Source organism: Struthio camelus, chromosome 3 (genome assembly GCF_040807025.1).
Source record: "Struthio camelus isolate bStrCam1 chromosome 3, bStrCam1.hap1, whole genome shotgun sequence".
Lineage (NCBI taxonomy): Eukaryota > Metazoa > Chordata > Aves > Struthioniformes > Struthionidae > Struthio > Struthio camelus.
The window spans coordinates 8,907,510-8,922,275 of NC_090944.1; the positions used below are offsets into that span (position 1 = coordinate 8,907,510).

Consider the following 14,766-nt stretch of genomic DNA (forward strand, 5'->3'; position numbering starts at 1 on the left):
CCCAGCCTCTGCCAGCCAGAAACACTAGCTCGGCCTGCATCAGCAAACAGGGCTCAGCGCAGATACATCAACACTGAGCATCTCGTTCAGGGGTCGATCCAACAGGGACGGTGCTGCTCCCGATCCCCGCGTGGGGAGCCCTTCACCCTGTCTGACCACCTGCGCTGCCCTGGGAAGGGACCCGAGGCTACGGGTGTCTCCAAAGGACTGTGCCCAGTTTATGCCCTCTGATTTTCCTGGCCTAGTCCTTGAGGGCTTTTAATACCAGTGAGAAAAGAAGCAGCCAGAGCTGACAAGCAGCTGGTGCCGCGTGTGGGTTTCTGCCCAAACTCAGGCAAGAAGCTAGGCGTGGTGCTCAGCTATCTCCCTCCACCTCCTGCCCAAGCACGGAGGGGGCCGTGTCCCTCCTGACACAGAGAAAAGCCCACAGAGGGCACGTCTGGCATGCAAAAAGGAAAAAGTGACTCTATTTTTCCACCGATCTCTTTTCCAAACAAAAGGGCAAGCGTGGCCCAGAATGAGATGCCCAAAGAAAGCCCCAAGGTCGCCCCTCGTGCTGCTGCAATCTGGAGAACATGTGCCTTGGCGTGGCAGTGGGAACTAAATAAACGCCCATCTCCCGCACTGCCACTGAGCACACAGGGTCCCCGGGGCTCGGGAAGGGGCTGCAGCGCCCCAGGCCGAGGTGAGGAGCTGCCCAGAGACATTCCCTGCTGGGATCTCGAGGAGGAAGGGTTAAATCCACTCGATCAGCTCCCCGAAGGCCACACGATCCAGCCCTCCCAAGCATGGTGGGAGCCTGCATCACGCGCAAAGCCGCAGCCAAAACGGCACACATGGGGAACAGCAACCCGCGGCGTGCTGACCGTGGGAGGCCGCCTGTCACACAGGAAGAAGCTAGGAAGAAGACGGACTTTGCACCAAAATGAGTAACAAACCCCTACCGCATCCATGGGGTCAAGCCCGACCTGCACAGAGGGCACAGACCTTTCAACATGTTCCTCCTTCAAAGCAGCGATGCCCCGTGGGCCCCCCCAGTAACAGAGGAGGGATTTACTGGCCTCCTAAAACCCACAAGGTGGACCTGGATCCCCAGAGTGCGTTTCTCCATAAAGATCCCCCGCGAGCAGCACACAGCCTGCGACCAGCAGCCAAGCGGGCCAAGGAATTGTAAGAAACATTAACATCCATATGAACAGAAACATCTGTACGTGAATGTATCAGGAAGGGTTAAAGGAACCGGCTTTAATGGCCACAGAGCATCGTGTGCCTGGCTTCATCAGGCAAGCAGACAGCAGGAAGATGAAGAACTAAAGATAAGGTGACAAGAAAATGAAGAACAGAGCTGGAGGCATAAAACACCCAGAGATGGGAAACAGAAGTACACAGAGACTTGGGACTTTTGGTGAAGATTTATGAGATGAGATAATGAGGCAGAAGATCCCAAAAAGCACATAACAGATCTGTCAAAAGCAGCTCCTCATCACCGGTCAGGAGGAAGCCAGGAGATGCTGCAGGGACTCAACAGCCAACATCCCTCATCCATGTTGCACTCTAGTGACCCTGGCAATACCCCAGCACCCACATGTGGGCGCGCGTGAGGACGTGGGTAGAAACAAGTGCAATCAACCTGCTCTGAGATTTTTAAGAGAAAAGTCACCTTCTTCGCCTTTCCATGGAAGCGTTCTATCATCCCCAACTCCAGACTCTTGCCAGCCAGACAACTGCTCCCAGCAGGATGCTGACGGGAGACTGAAGGATCACTAAGCTCAGAGCATTTTGGCCAAAGAAAATCCCCTCCCATGTGCATCCCTACCTTGACAGCGAGTCCCCAGAGAGCCAAGAGATGCTCAAACCAAGCCTTGTGTGGGGATCTCCTCCCCAAGACACAGCCATGACCAGACCTGGGAAGGGGGACTCAAACGCTGCCAACAGCTCCTCATGCACCACCGCCCAGGGGAACACATCCCTGCACACATCCGTGGGCTCTCCTGCCTCACGGTCCTCAGCCAGGCTAGGTGAAGGGGTGGCCAGAGTTGCTGCGTCCCCCTCCCGGCGCCTTGGGGTTTGCTTCTGGGTATGATGCAAAGATTGCCCTTTCTTGCCAGGATCTCAACGGACAACGAGGAGCAATTAAAGATGTTACGTGCAACATGGGCCCCCCCTGGGGACGGCTGGATGCGTTGGCCTGGGCACCCCGACCCAAGCTGGTGGGCTACGTCCCAGGGTGCTGAGAACCGTTCCCAGCTCCGGTGCCGCCTGCTGTCAGGCCCTGGCACCTCCCGTCCCAGCAACCGGCGTCGTCCTCCCCTGAAGAAGGAAATGAAGGGTTTCCCATGAGAGACCCGTCCCGGAGGAGAGATTATTTCCCCCGGTGAACCAACACCGACCCCAAAAGCTCCTAACCGAGACCAAACCCATCTCTCGCAAGGGGGCAGGCAGCGACGCCAGCGCCCGGCCCTCAGCGCCGCCCGCCGCTGACCGTTACGGCCGTTACGGCCGTTGGCCCCGCCCCCTGGCCCCGCCCCCCAGGCGAAGGCGGCTGCCGCCGGCTCTCGAGGTCTCGCGAGAATTCGGAAGCCTCGCGCGAGCGCGGCCGAGCGCGGCCGAGCGCGGCCTGGCTCGGCCCGGCTCGGCGCGGCGGCCCCTCGGCCCTCCGCGCCGCACCCCCCTCTCCCCGCCCGGCCCGGCCCGGCCCGGTGGCGGGCGGGCTCGTCCCGGTCCGGCCGGCCATGGAGGCGAATGTGCCGAAGCGGAAGGAGACGCGCAAGTCGCTGCGGATCAAAGTCATCTCCATGGGCAACGCGGAGGTGGGCAAGGTGAGGCGGGGCGGGAGCTGACTGACAGCCCGGCGGCTCAATCAGGAGCTCGGTAGCAGCGGCCGGGCTGGCAGCGAGGCCGCGGATTGGCCGCTGCGCCGGGCTGCGGCGGCGCGAGAGCCAATGGGCTTCACGCGCGAGCCCCGGGCGCTGTGTGGTGAGCGGCGGACGATTGGTGCGCGCCTCACACCACTCACCCAACGGGGACGGCGTTGGCGGCGTGAGTGGCAGCGGCGGGGGCGGGACTCGGTCCTGGGAGCGCGCTTTGATTGGCCGTCTGGCTCGAGGCGGGGGAGGGGTCGGAGCGCTCCGGGGCGGGGTTTCCGGGCTGGTGTCATGGCGGACTGCGGGGCGGAGGTTGTGACCGGGGCTCCCTCTTCCCCCCGCGCTGCCGGAGCCGGCGGCCCCGGGGGGACCGTAGTGGGGCCGGGAGTGCTGTGCTGTCCGGAGGGACGGTGGGGGCTTGTCCCCCGCCTCGAGGCCTCGCTCCCTCTGGAGGCCATGTCCCTCCCTGCTCCAGGCTCCCCCCTCCTCCCCCCCGCCTGCAAACGCCGTGTAGCCGGTGGCACCTCCGGAGCGCGAGTTGGCCCATCGAGGTCTCAGTCGTCTCTCTGGAGATGTCCATCTCTTGTTTGCGACAAGGCGACCAGCGCTCCTGCACTAGGCATATTGTTTCCGTGGCTGCGGTCAGGAGATAGGGATGCAAGGCCCTAGAGCCTTCCTCAAGGGCACCTAGGAGGTATCTGAGTCGATCCCAGTCTTAACTCTCCAGCTTTGGCTTTAGTCAGGGTTTCACCAGGAGCCCACCATCCTCCTGCTGTGGTGAATGACCCAGCTGTTCCCCAGGACAGCATTTCTCTTCCCAGCCAGATTCCGCTCTGAGGAGCTGCCCTTTTTGTTTGCTAAATTAATCCAGTCCTTTTAAACTGCTGATACCAGGAAGACTCCCGCCGGGCAGACAAATGCCTCGCTGATGGTGAGGAACTCCAGTAGGATCTTGCAGAACTGAGTGAGTGAGTGAAGATGTGGCAGGTGATGTTCATCTGTGTGGTGTTTATCTCTCTGAACAGCAGATAGCAGCCAGCTCTCTTGTTCTCCCTAAGGAGCATCTCATCTGCCAGGTCAGAGGCAGAACAGGCTGGAGGCATCTGGTGCGACTTTGCAGGCACTTTTTGCACTCTCCGCTCAGACTGCCAAAACATTCTTCATGGCCCTTTGGGAACTGACTCCCGTAAGGCCGCTGAACAAACAGCTTGCTGAGGCTAGGTGTTTTCCGTAGGGGAATAAACCAGAGTTTCTTGGCACACCCCTTTGATCTCCAAAGACAAGCTTTAAATTCTGGAACTTCTATTGTAACAGGCACAATGAATGTGCCTTTGTCTGGCTGTGCGGGAGTTTGTGAGGTAAGAAATGCCTGGACCACATGGTCTTCCCTTAGGTGCACCGCAGAGCTGTCCGTGCCATGACTCACAGCGCTGCACGTAGCCCTGTGTCCTAACTCGGCTTGTCCTTGTCTCCACGTCTGATGTGTCCCTTTCTCAGTCACTTCAGCACAATCCGCAGCTCTTTAGTGGGACTTGTCCTGCGGGTCAGGCCCAGGGCTTTGAGCCTCCTTGCCCAAACAGACAAGGAATAACAAACGCTCAGACAGGGCCTGGGATCTTATTTCTTCCCTCTGGCAGGAAGAAAACTGCTCTCAGGAAAGGTAGATGAGTTGATTGGTTAATTTAAGGACTAAGGGCAGAGTTAATGTCTCTGCAGCTAACCAGCAGGCAAATTCACTAGTAATGGGAACCCACAATACGGTACTCTCCCGTCTCCTTTCTTCCAGAGCTGCATTATAAAGCGCTACTGCGAGAAGAGGTTTGTTCCCAAATACCTGGCGACTATTGGCATCGACTATGGTGTCACAAAGTGAGTACTGCTCTAGGGAGAAGCCACAATTGCAAGAGGAGTGGGGCGAGCCACATGGCCGCAGACAGCAGGCGCGGGTCTGCTGCAGCCGGCACCGGTCCCCGCAGGGGCAGAGGGAAAACGCGCAGCAAGGCCGTCCTCCATCCTGCTGCTCCTGCGTGACCGCGTGCCCCGAGCCAGGTGTGCCGAGGTGTGCAGCCAGCCTCTGCCAAGGCCGCTCAGCTTCCACAACAGTCAGATAATCTGCATTTCACCTTCCGCTGGGCGGCATAGCTCCCCATTGCCACGTTAAATCCAGAGCTGGTGCTGCCCTCCCTCTCTCACTGGCTCTAGGGGCAGGTTTCTGGCCATTAAACCCCAGCACTCGGAACTTCTTTCTGCTTTTCTGGCTCTGGTTACCCAGCTCTTTCTCTGTAAAGGGTTGGCAGAGATGGGGTGTTCCTGGGTGGGGGCACAGCCTGTGCAAGGGCTGAGGTGGAGCCCTCTTGAGTGTTTCCCACCTCTCCTTTCAGAGTGCAGGTCAGAGACCGAGAGATCAAAGTGAACATCTTCGACATGGCAGGGCACCCGTTCTTCTACGAGGTAAGGCAAACCCGGCTCTTGGCAGCATGCTGAAGGGCTGCCTTCAGCCTGCCTGTTTCAGAAGCATTCGGCACCCCTCAACTTTCTGCAGCTCTGTCAAAAGTTGGTGGCAAACTTCAAAATACGTTTCTTAGGAGCTTTCTCCACTAGGATACGCTCCTTTCCTTCCAGCCCCAGACACCTAACGCAGGCCAGCACTCGAAAACCCCTCTCCATCTCTGTGAGCAGTGACCCCCTGGTGCTAGGGGGATGCTGACCACGCAAAAGGATGCTGTTAGGGACTGCCGGATCCGGTAGCCCAAAAGAGGCGAGGCTGCCTCAGCTCCATACCCCCAGGTCCAACCAGTAGAGAAGGCTGAGTGTGTATTCCCAGTGCGTGCACACGCAGGCACACCTATACAACCCATCACAGAATGGTTGAGGTTGGCAGAGACCTCTGGAGATCATCTAGTCCAACCCCCCTGCTCAAGCAGGGTCACCAAATGTATCTACTGATATATACTTATACATGTGGCCAGACACAGATGAGCGCAGAAATACTCAGTGCTCACACAAACCCGTACAGCACCGACAGCCTCTGATGAGGAGGAAGGTCCGTTAGTGGGAAATATGCACATCAATACAACACAGATCTCTCCAGTAATTAGGCTTAGGCTCAGTAATCCCAGCTGGCCCAGGATCCCCAGAGCCCCCAGTTGCTGGCACCTGGGCGTGCGAGTCCCCAAGGTTCACAGCGCCATCCCAGCTGCTGGTGCAGACCTCTTGCACACGCGCAGACAGACACGCTGTGGATTCCTCCGGGAACTGGGCTCGGATACACAGTCCATCCAGTAGCTGCCCCTGGATCCTCACTCCCCCAACTGCCTCACAGAGATGCAGGCGCATGCAAATGGGTCTCTCAGTTGATCCCCAGACCTTATGGTCTCTCCCGTTGCTGGCACCCCAGGCACAGAGGCCCCAGTGACCTGTGGTCCAACTCCAGTTACTGGCACTTTGACCTCTGCACACTGCCACACGCGCATAGAACAGAGTCCCTCACCCAGGAAAACAATTAGAAATGGAGTTGAATGAGACGACAGGACAGACTGTGCTGATCGGGGCATGGCCGGACAAGCATACGACCAGGCCCTGTTTACAGGCGACTGGCCCCTTTTATCCCCTTGCTCTGCTGTTTTCTCATGCTTGCTCCTCCCCAGACCACCCTGGTTCCTCTGCTTCCTCTCCTTTGGGTCCTCCCCTAAACATCCCATAATAAGTCTTGTACAATCCCAAAGTGCATTCCCTGCACCCCATAAGGAATCCCATACCCCTAGGCAGTAACCCCCCTCAGTCTGTGAGAGGATCGGGGGAGACCCTCTCCCGCTGACTCGTGGCAATGAGCGTCACCCCTGGCACTCGGGACTGCTGGCTCTCCTGGGACAGCCCTGGGGGCACCAGGTCTCTGGCTGGGTTTTTGGGGTTCCCTGCCTGCCGTTGTGCCTCTGTGCTCCTTTGCGCCTGTGGAGACGAGCTGATTATCACAGGTGCCAGACAACGATGATCGCCCATCTCTTGAGGGCTGGTTTCTGGGGCCAGGCTCTTCTGCCAGGCTGTGCGCTCTCAGCCTGGCTGTCGCTGGTGCCAGCGCCCTGCGTTTGTCCTGGCAGGTGAGGAACGAGTTCTACAAGGATACGCAGGGGGTCATCCTAGTCTACGATGTCGGACAAAAGGATTCTTTTGATGCGCTGGATGCGTGGCTGGCGGAGATGAAGCAGGAGCTGGGCCCCCACGGGAATATGGAGAACATTGTCTTCGTTGTCTGTGCGAACAAGGTAGGCCATGCTGAGGAGCTGGGCTGTGGCGCCACCCTGATCTCAGGCCCTCAGTGCTCTTCCCAATTTAAGCCTAAGCTACTGAGCTGCAGCTGCAGCAAAAGAAGTGTTGCTAGGTAATAGGGTAGACTTTCTAAGAGCCAGACGTGCCTTAGAGGAGGACTGAAGACCACATCTCAGCAGGATTTTGAGAATGTTGTGGCCACACATCCGTCAGGAAAGGATCCAGTAGAGCCAACCCTACCCCTGGACTAGATGGACTTTCAAAGGCCTTTTCAGTTGTGTTTTCTGTGCTTTCATTCCGTGCTGCCTCTGTTCCTTCAAGAGAAACAAACAGCCTCTCCAAACAGACAGGCCCCTTATCTGCTGTTAGGCAGTCAGCCTCGGAGCTGCGTTCCTCCATCCGTCACTGCAGACCCAGGCCTTACTCTGACCTCTGCTTTTTATTCTGGTCTAGATTGACTGCACCAAGCACCGCAGCGTGGACGAAAGCGAGGGGCGGCTCTGGGCAGAGAGCCGGGGCTTTCTTTATTTTGAGACTTCAGCACAAACAGGAGAAGGGATCAACGAGATGTTCCAGGTAACTTGGAGTGAAGACGATGAGGGTAGAGACACTATACTGAGCTGGAGTTTGATGGCAGAATATCCTCTGAACTGCCTGGATCCCACAAAACCTATTGGCCCTCTGTCTCGAAGGGGTCTTCCTAATGAAACACCACCCTGAGAAAGCATAACTTTTTAGCTCAAGGTTAGTGCTGGTCCTCCCAGTCCTGAGCCGGCCCTCCGACGTTGCTCAGAGCTGACATCCCTCTCGTTCTGCTGCGAACACAGTGCAGAGATGCCCACCTCTGCTCTTCAGGTCCGCCACTGAGCTGGAGTGGATGAGAGATGAGCACAGAGCCACTTGGGGTGGCCTGACTTCTTCCTCAGCCTGTCCCATGGTCCTAGCACGGACCAGATCTCCCCTTACCTTAGATATCCCAGCCCCCCATGACCGCAGGCAGTGGGGAATGGACCATGGGCGTTCAGCAGTTGTGCAAATGCTCCCCCATGCGTCCGATGATGAGCCAGCAGTCAGCGAGGGCGGTGGGGTCTCAGGGCACCATCACTGCCTCTGGTTTGGTGATGGTTCTTTCTCACTAACTCCTCCTTGCGTCCGCAGACCTTCTACTCCGCCATCATCGACCTGTGTGACAACGGCGGGAAGCGTCCCCCCTCCAGCATGGGGGTCGGCTTCACCAAAGAGCAGGCGGATGCCATTCGCAGGATCCGTAACAGCAAGGACAGCTGGGACATGCTGGGGGTCAAACCTGGAGCCACAAGGTGAGGGAGTCTTCAGTGTGCACCAGACTATCCATAGACTGTCTTATCCTGCAGCTGCAGGCTGGTTGCAGCTGGGATCTTTTAGTGATCTACTTGCTGATAAACTCACCTTGGTTTATATATCAGCCAGGCACAAACTGTTTGTATTTAGGCACAAAACTGAGGCAATGCAAAAGAAACCCTTTGTCCGGAGCACTGCGTTTCCCCTTTTAACAGAGAAGCCGGGCTTAAGGCAAGGGAGGAGTGCTGCACCTGAGATCTTCAGCCCTGTCAGCTGCCTCAGCCTCCAGGCTGAGCCATCTCCGGTTACTCACTGACAGATGTGTTAGGAGCAGCTCTATCCTCCTTGCTCTCCAGGTCTGGAGAAGCTTTTAGGCTACTGTAAGGCTGCTGCCCACCTGACCAAAAAGGGATTGATACAGTTCTTCCACCTGGAAACGGTACTCTCACAAGAGGAGCTCTCCCTTGTCTTCCTCAGAGGACCGCTAGCCAGGTGGAGTTGGTCATTGCCTGGGTAAGAGCAATCTGGGATCTCCCAGTTCTGCTGTATGACTTGGGCAGCCCAAACAAACCCCCAGAGCTGTGCTTCTCTTTCCTCTCTCGGAACATGACAAATACTTACCTTGGAGGGCCTGGAGAGCAGATCTTTGGGTAACTTATATCATTTGGGATTCATGCATCCTTCCTTCAGCTGCCAGAAATGGAGGTGTTCCTCCCTCCAGCCTCCTCTCATCCATGGGGAGAGATTGGCAGCTCCGCAGAGCAGTTTGCACTGAGATCGCCAGCACGTGCAGGTTCACCTCCCTCTGGAGATGCCACCCTCTGTCCGCGGCCCGTAGCTAGAGCCGAGGCGTCTGCCTTGGACCAGACACCCAAGGCTTAGAGGGCTGAAATGATGTGTGATGCCTTTGCCCGGAGTGCGTAGGCAGTTTGATGCGAAGCTGAGTCAGAGTGCGTGTGCCCCCACGCTGTCTCCCAGCTTTCTCCTCGTGGTGCCAGAGACGCTGCACACCAAGGCACGTGTCGCAGGCACGTGTCTGGCATTCGTGCCTGCGCAGCCGAGGTGGGGAAGGTGAATCTGCCCCACGAGAGGGGTTCTCCCCCTCCTCTGCTCGCGCCATGCTGAGAAGTGCCCTGTGCGCTTTGCTTCAGCTCTTTCTCCGTAAGGCTGGAAACCCTCCGTGCCAGCGAGGGAAGGGTTCAAAAGCATCTGCACAGGGGTGTTTAGCACTGGGGAATTCCTGGCCCTGCTCTGCTCTTACAGCCGGGACAAGGCTGAGCCGGGCTGCCTGCTACTTGGGTCCCCTCGCTCTTGTCTTGTCTCCTAGGGAGGAAGTGAACAAAGCCTACCGGAAGCTGGCAGTGCTGCTCCACCCTGATAAGTGTGTGGCTCCCGGCAGTGAGGATGCCTTCAAAGCGGTGGTGAACGCCCGGACCGCGCTTCTCAAAAACATCAAGTAGGGAACGGAGCTACCCAAAGCTGGAAACCTTCCCCTCCTCCCCACTAGCTCCCAGGCAGTTGGACGTCCATGAGTCGCCTCTCTCCTCCTCAGACCTCCCGCTGGCATGGACACAGACGTTTCCAGCACCAGCCCTGGGAGCAGGACTGCATCCGACCCTAGCATGGTTGGGGCGTGCCACAAAAAGGGCAGAGCGCTGAGGAGGCGAGAGGGACCTCCGGTTGTGGTTAGCGTAAGCAGCATGGCAGCGCTGAAAGCAGCGGGGTTGCAGCCTTTTCAGCTGTGTTACACCTCCCGGGATCTGCCAGCCCTGGAGGGATTCGGTCACGAAGCCCTAAACTATCGCTTCTCGCTGCTGATCGCCAGAGCAAGAGCTGCCTGCAACAGCCTGGCGCAAGCGCTGCCCTTGCTCTGTGGCTGTAGCTCACCTGACTGCGGCAGCTCTGGGGCTGGCTCTCCATCTGTGTTAAGGCCTGGCAAGGCAGCCAGCTCTCGCGGGGTTTGCTCTTCACACCACGCGCGCCCAGGGAGGCTCAGGGCTGTATCACGGCCTCGGGGCTTCTCCGTTAGCCACCTCAGATCAGGGGCTTTGTCGTCAGCCAGACCTGCCCGTTGTTTTTCCTTCTAGCGGATGCAGTAAGGGCAGAGCCAGTTCGGTTGCAAAGCTGTGTGGGATGGAAATGAATGAAGGGATAGGGGCCAAACCTCAGCCCTATGCCGAAGGCTAACTCGCAGGGTGGGACAAGGGGGCTGTGCCCAGGTGCTGAGCCCAGCGTCTGACCCAAAAGCTGTTGCCGTTGGCGCTGTGTGGTGGTGAATACCCCGGAGGGGCTGTGTGTTGTTCGGTCCTTCCAGGTTATCCTAGAGCCACCATTGCAAGGCTGCCAGGGCTGAAAGCTGCACAGGCACCGCACGACGCTGGTATGGTCCAGCTCCCTGAGTGAGGCTGGCTCCTTCCTCTCATTGACACCCAACGATACCGTTTTCGGCAGTGTGAGGAAAAGGGGGTTGCTTGAGGAAGCCTCCACAGGGGGGAGCAGGCTCGAAGGCATGTCCCATTCCTCCCTGGCCTGTCCTCTTCCTCCTTGGGCTATCTTGGTGCTGAGAACAGTGCCTTTTGCCAGGCTTTGGCAAGATTCGGGCTCTCCCCCAGGGCACTCACCTCCTAATTACAGCGTGGAGGCTCCTGCCACTGCTTCCTTCCATCTCCCTGAGCTAAACTCAGCACAGAGGGCCCCAAAGGGTGCGGTCCCGCAAGCCGAGCGCTCCCTCTCTCCGGACCCTCTGCTAGCTGTTTGCACTGTGCTGACGAGCTCCGGGTAGGTGCCGCCAGCCCCGGGGGGAGCTGTGCTGTAGGTGGCCCTGGCTGTTTGCAGGCAGGATGAAGGTGCTGCCCAAGAGGAGGTAGTTCAGGTCCCAGCGTGGCTGCACACCCCTTCCGTCAGCTCTGCTCTTCCCCCTCTCAGCAGCCTCGTCTCCTGAGCTTCGCCCACACCGCAGATCTGCATGCGGTTGTACATAGCAGCCAGCTTTGCAGCCCTGCTCGAAGGGAGCTAAATCCAGCACTGAGTTATATCCCTGAGGGGAACGCTTTAGGAGTGGCCGGGTAAGACGGCGACCCGAAAAATGCAGCACCGCGACCCGTGCGAGGCTGTGCGTCGATCTGCCTGCTCGCTTGGCCTTTTGTCTCGGGTTTAGGCAAGCAGCGAAGGGGGCATGTTTTCTCCCAACCCTGTTTTCTCACAGCGGTGACGTATCACCCTGCTTTGCTGGTAGGATAACGGGTCTGTTTCTGCTCATTAATCAGCAGGTGGGTCTGGGTCGCTCCATGCTAATCACACAGTTACTGTTTTCTCTGGATATTCCTGTTGATAGAGACAGATCGTGGCTGGTCACCCCAAGAAGCGGTGTGTGTGGAGGCTTGAGATCTGGCCATTGCGACGCTGAGAGAGGTCAGAGCTGCCAGGCTTCTAGGGGAGCGCAAATAGGAGATCCCTTAAGGTCCCACAATTTCAGCAGGACCCCGTTTTATTTCTTTGCTGCTGTGTGAGCTTGGCAGGGAAGGACAGGACACTTAAGTTATGAAATGAAAGCCACTGAGTGTGTGTGTGTGTGTGTGTGTGTGTTAGAGAGAGAGAGAGAGAGGACACTAAGTTATTCAAAGCCACTAAGAGTGCGTGTGTGTGTCCGTCCTACCCCTGCCCCAAACGTATCTCATTCAGAAGTGTTTTCTCCTGCGGTCAGTGCAATTGCCTTTCACTTCAAGGCAGCTTTTCTGTGTTTCCTTTTCAAAATGTATTAGAAATCAATAATAGATCCTCCCCTTTTGGCAGCAAGCACTAGGGGAACTGTGAAGCCAGCATCATTTCGATCTCTCCCTGGTTTCTGGTGCCAAGTTGCTGGGAGGCAGAAATAAGCTGCCCTGCTGGGAAACACTTTTTGCTTCTCCAGCGTAGAAATGACCAAGGGGGGAGATGTTGCTACGAAAGGTTAGTGTTTAAAATAGCTTTATTTATCCTCTCCCAGATGTATTGAAAGCTGGGCTGGGGGAGATCAGCAGGACGGGCATTGGAGCTGCAGCAAGTTACACTAACAGAGGATCTTGTTGTAGACGTTTCATAGCACTCCAGAGTTCACTGGAAACCTCCCCACTTGTCTAGCGAAGGAAACCACTTGATTCTGGCTTGAAACCCATTTTTCTGCACTTTTTCCATTGAGGAGGGTAAACAATCCTGCTGCTGAATGGTGCACTTTGCGTTGAGGGAGAGATCTGGGTGCCTGGAGTAGCTGAAATGCCTCCTCGGTTCCTGTCGGTCAGGGGCTCTCCAGGTCTGCTGTGCCGTGCCCAGACTCTCCTTGCAGAAATGCTGTTTGCTCCTCAGGTGACTCTGTCTGCCAGGCTGGGGTTTTTCCTGTCTGTTTACAGAGCTGACCAGATGTTTGGAGATGATTGCACACGCATGTCACGTCTAGCGATGCCAGTGACCTTCTAAGTTGTGTTATTTTTATAAATTAAACCCCCTTTGGAACAAAGGAAGCCCTGTGAGCTGTCCTCCCGCCGTGACTGCCTGCTGTTAATGTTTAATTGCCCTTTGACTCATTTCTCTCCTCCCCAGCCGGGTCTGGCTGAGGCTGGTGGTGAAGAACTGCCCTCGAGGGTGATGGTGGTTGTGAATCAGCTCTGCAGGAGTGGGAGCTGGGCTGAGGGAGCAGGGGGAGGAACCAGCCTGGGAGGCGATGTGGGATGCACCTTGCTGCGGCGGGGCCTGCAGCCCACCCCGGCTCCGTTCAGGGAACCCATAAACGCGCAGAGGAAGAGGGGTAGCTGCATCCTTGCTCTGCGCACGGGCACCTCCACACCGGGGCTCGCTCGTGCTGTGTGCTTCCTCCTGTCCCCCTCCATCAGGACCCCGAAATGTGGCTCCCTAACCTCTCTCTGACTGGACCTGCTGCCACCCGAGGCTGGCATGATCCAGCCCCCGCTTTCTTCCTGCCTCGTGCGAAGAGCGAGTCCTGCCACTGAAGTGTCCATCCTGCAGTGAGGGCTCCAGGATCCCGATCTCAACCAGAGCGGGACTTTGCTCTGCCTCCCACAACACAGGAGCTACCTCGAAGATCTCGGCATCCATGTGACAGATGACCAGGGGCGCTGCCTGCCTGCGCTCTGCCCGTCTCCCAGCGCTCAGTGGAGCTGGCAGGTGGGGAGGACAGGAGGATTTCCGATCTGGCGAGCTGCCCGGGTGATGCGTGCCCGTCCACACTCCTCTCCAACAGCCGCGCCACGGGGCCGGTGACGGCCCACAGCTGCTGCCAGGTCTGCTCCTTGCTGCCGCTCGAGGCTCATACCCAGTAACACGCTTAGGGAGCGCCTGGGGAGCTAACCCACCTCCGAGATGAGGCTGCACCTACCCTAGGTCACCAACCAGTGCCAGGTCCCCGTTTTGGCCTTCAGACCAGTTGGTCCAGAGTGGTTCACAGCTCTGCTATCACCTTTTCCCAAGCAGGGCCTGTCCAAACTGCCCCAGGGATGGCCCTGCCCCAGGCTAGCCCCTGTCCAGGGAGGGTTGGGGCCGGGCACGCTGGCCCAGCATGGGTGGCCAAGGTGTCACATCCTTGGCCCTGGCAGTGGTTAACTTAGCAGCGTGGATGTAGCCAGGCAGGATAGACACGCGTCAATCAAGGTGGTTGGCCTGGGGCCCTGGCCGGCTCCGTGGCGCGGACCCGCGCCGCCCCGGCTCGCTTGCGTTCCTCTTCAGCCGCAGCAGGACCAGCCCCGAGCCCTCCCGAGAGCTGCAGCTTTAGCTCTCTCATTTGGGTATTAATTACCGCACAGAAGCAATTACTTCCCCTGGAGAAGCAGCTGAGGTTGCCTCTCGACACCTCCGAGCTGTGGGCCTGAGGCTCGGGCGAGGGGGACGCAACGGGGAGCGGCGGGCGAAGCCTCCTTATCCTTCCAGGTCCTTCCGGCGATTCCAGCGCGGTCCGAGGCTGATGCCGAGCATCTCCAGCAGCTCCGAACCGCAGCCGGCGCGACCCGTCTCTCCCCGTGGCCCGCACGGCCTCGCCTCTGCCGCGGGCTGGCCGGATGCTGCCTCTCTTCCCCGGGGCAGGGGATGTGTACGGCCAGGACGGAGCCGGCAGCCCGTGGGCTCCCGAGGAAAAACCTCAGCTGGGGGAAAAAAAAAACCCACTCCGGGGACACGCGAGTGGGGAGGTGTCGCGAGTGGGGAGGCGCCAGCAGGAAGCGCGCCTTCCTCTTGTAGGGGGGGATTTAGGGTGCCTGAGACGGCGCAGAGGACCGCGGGGGCGGGCAGAGGCGGAGCCGTGCCTCTCCCCCCTTCCTCCCCCCACGCCGCG

At 58.2% G+C, this 14,766-nt stretch overlaps 1 protein-coding gene across 5 annotated transcripts; it reads left to right on the forward strand.

Annotated features, from left to right (window-relative positions):
* Window positions 1–2,643: 2,643 nt before the first annotated feature.
* Window positions 2,644–14,486, forward strand: DNAJC27 (DnaJ heat shock protein family (Hsp40) member C27). Of its 5 annotated transcripts, XM_068936738.1 has the most exons (9): window positions 2,644–2,819; window positions 4,651–4,733; window positions 5,246–5,315; window positions 6,962–7,126; window positions 7,584–7,706; window positions 8,289–8,449; window positions 9,778–9,906; window positions 13,511–13,723; window positions 14,367–14,486. In XM_068936738.1, the coding sequence occupies exons 1-8, from the start codon at window positions 2,733–2,735 to the stop codon at window positions 13,701–13,703; spliced, it is 1,011 nt and encodes a 336-aa protein (XP_068792839.1). In that variant the 5' UTR covers window positions 2,644–2,732; the 3' UTR covers window positions 13,704–13,723; window positions 14,367–14,486. The 5 variants fall into 5 exon arrangements, with proteins under 5 accessions (XP_068792839.1, XP_068792838.1, XP_068792834.1 ...); XM_068936737.1 differs by having other exon boundaries at window positions 13,511–14,486; XM_068936733.1 differs by lacking the exons at window positions 13,511–13,723; window positions 14,367–14,486 and adding an exon at window positions 10,003–13,503.
* The last annotated feature ends 280 nt before the right edge of the window (window positions 14,487–14,766 follow it).

Coding starts and splice junctions, on each gene's coding strand:
- DNAJC27 (XM_068936733.1), top strand. CDS start 2,733: ATGGAGGCGAATGTGCCGAAGCGGAAGGAGACGCGCAAGTCGCTGCGG. Junction 4,734..5,245: donor ATCGACTATGGTGTCACAAA/GTGAGTACTGCT, acceptor CTCTCCTTTCAG/AGTGCAGGTCAGAGACCGAG. Junction 5,316..6,961: donor GGCACCCGTTCTTCTACGAG/GTAAGGCAAACC, acceptor TTGTCCTGGCAG/GTGAGGAACGAGTTCTACAA.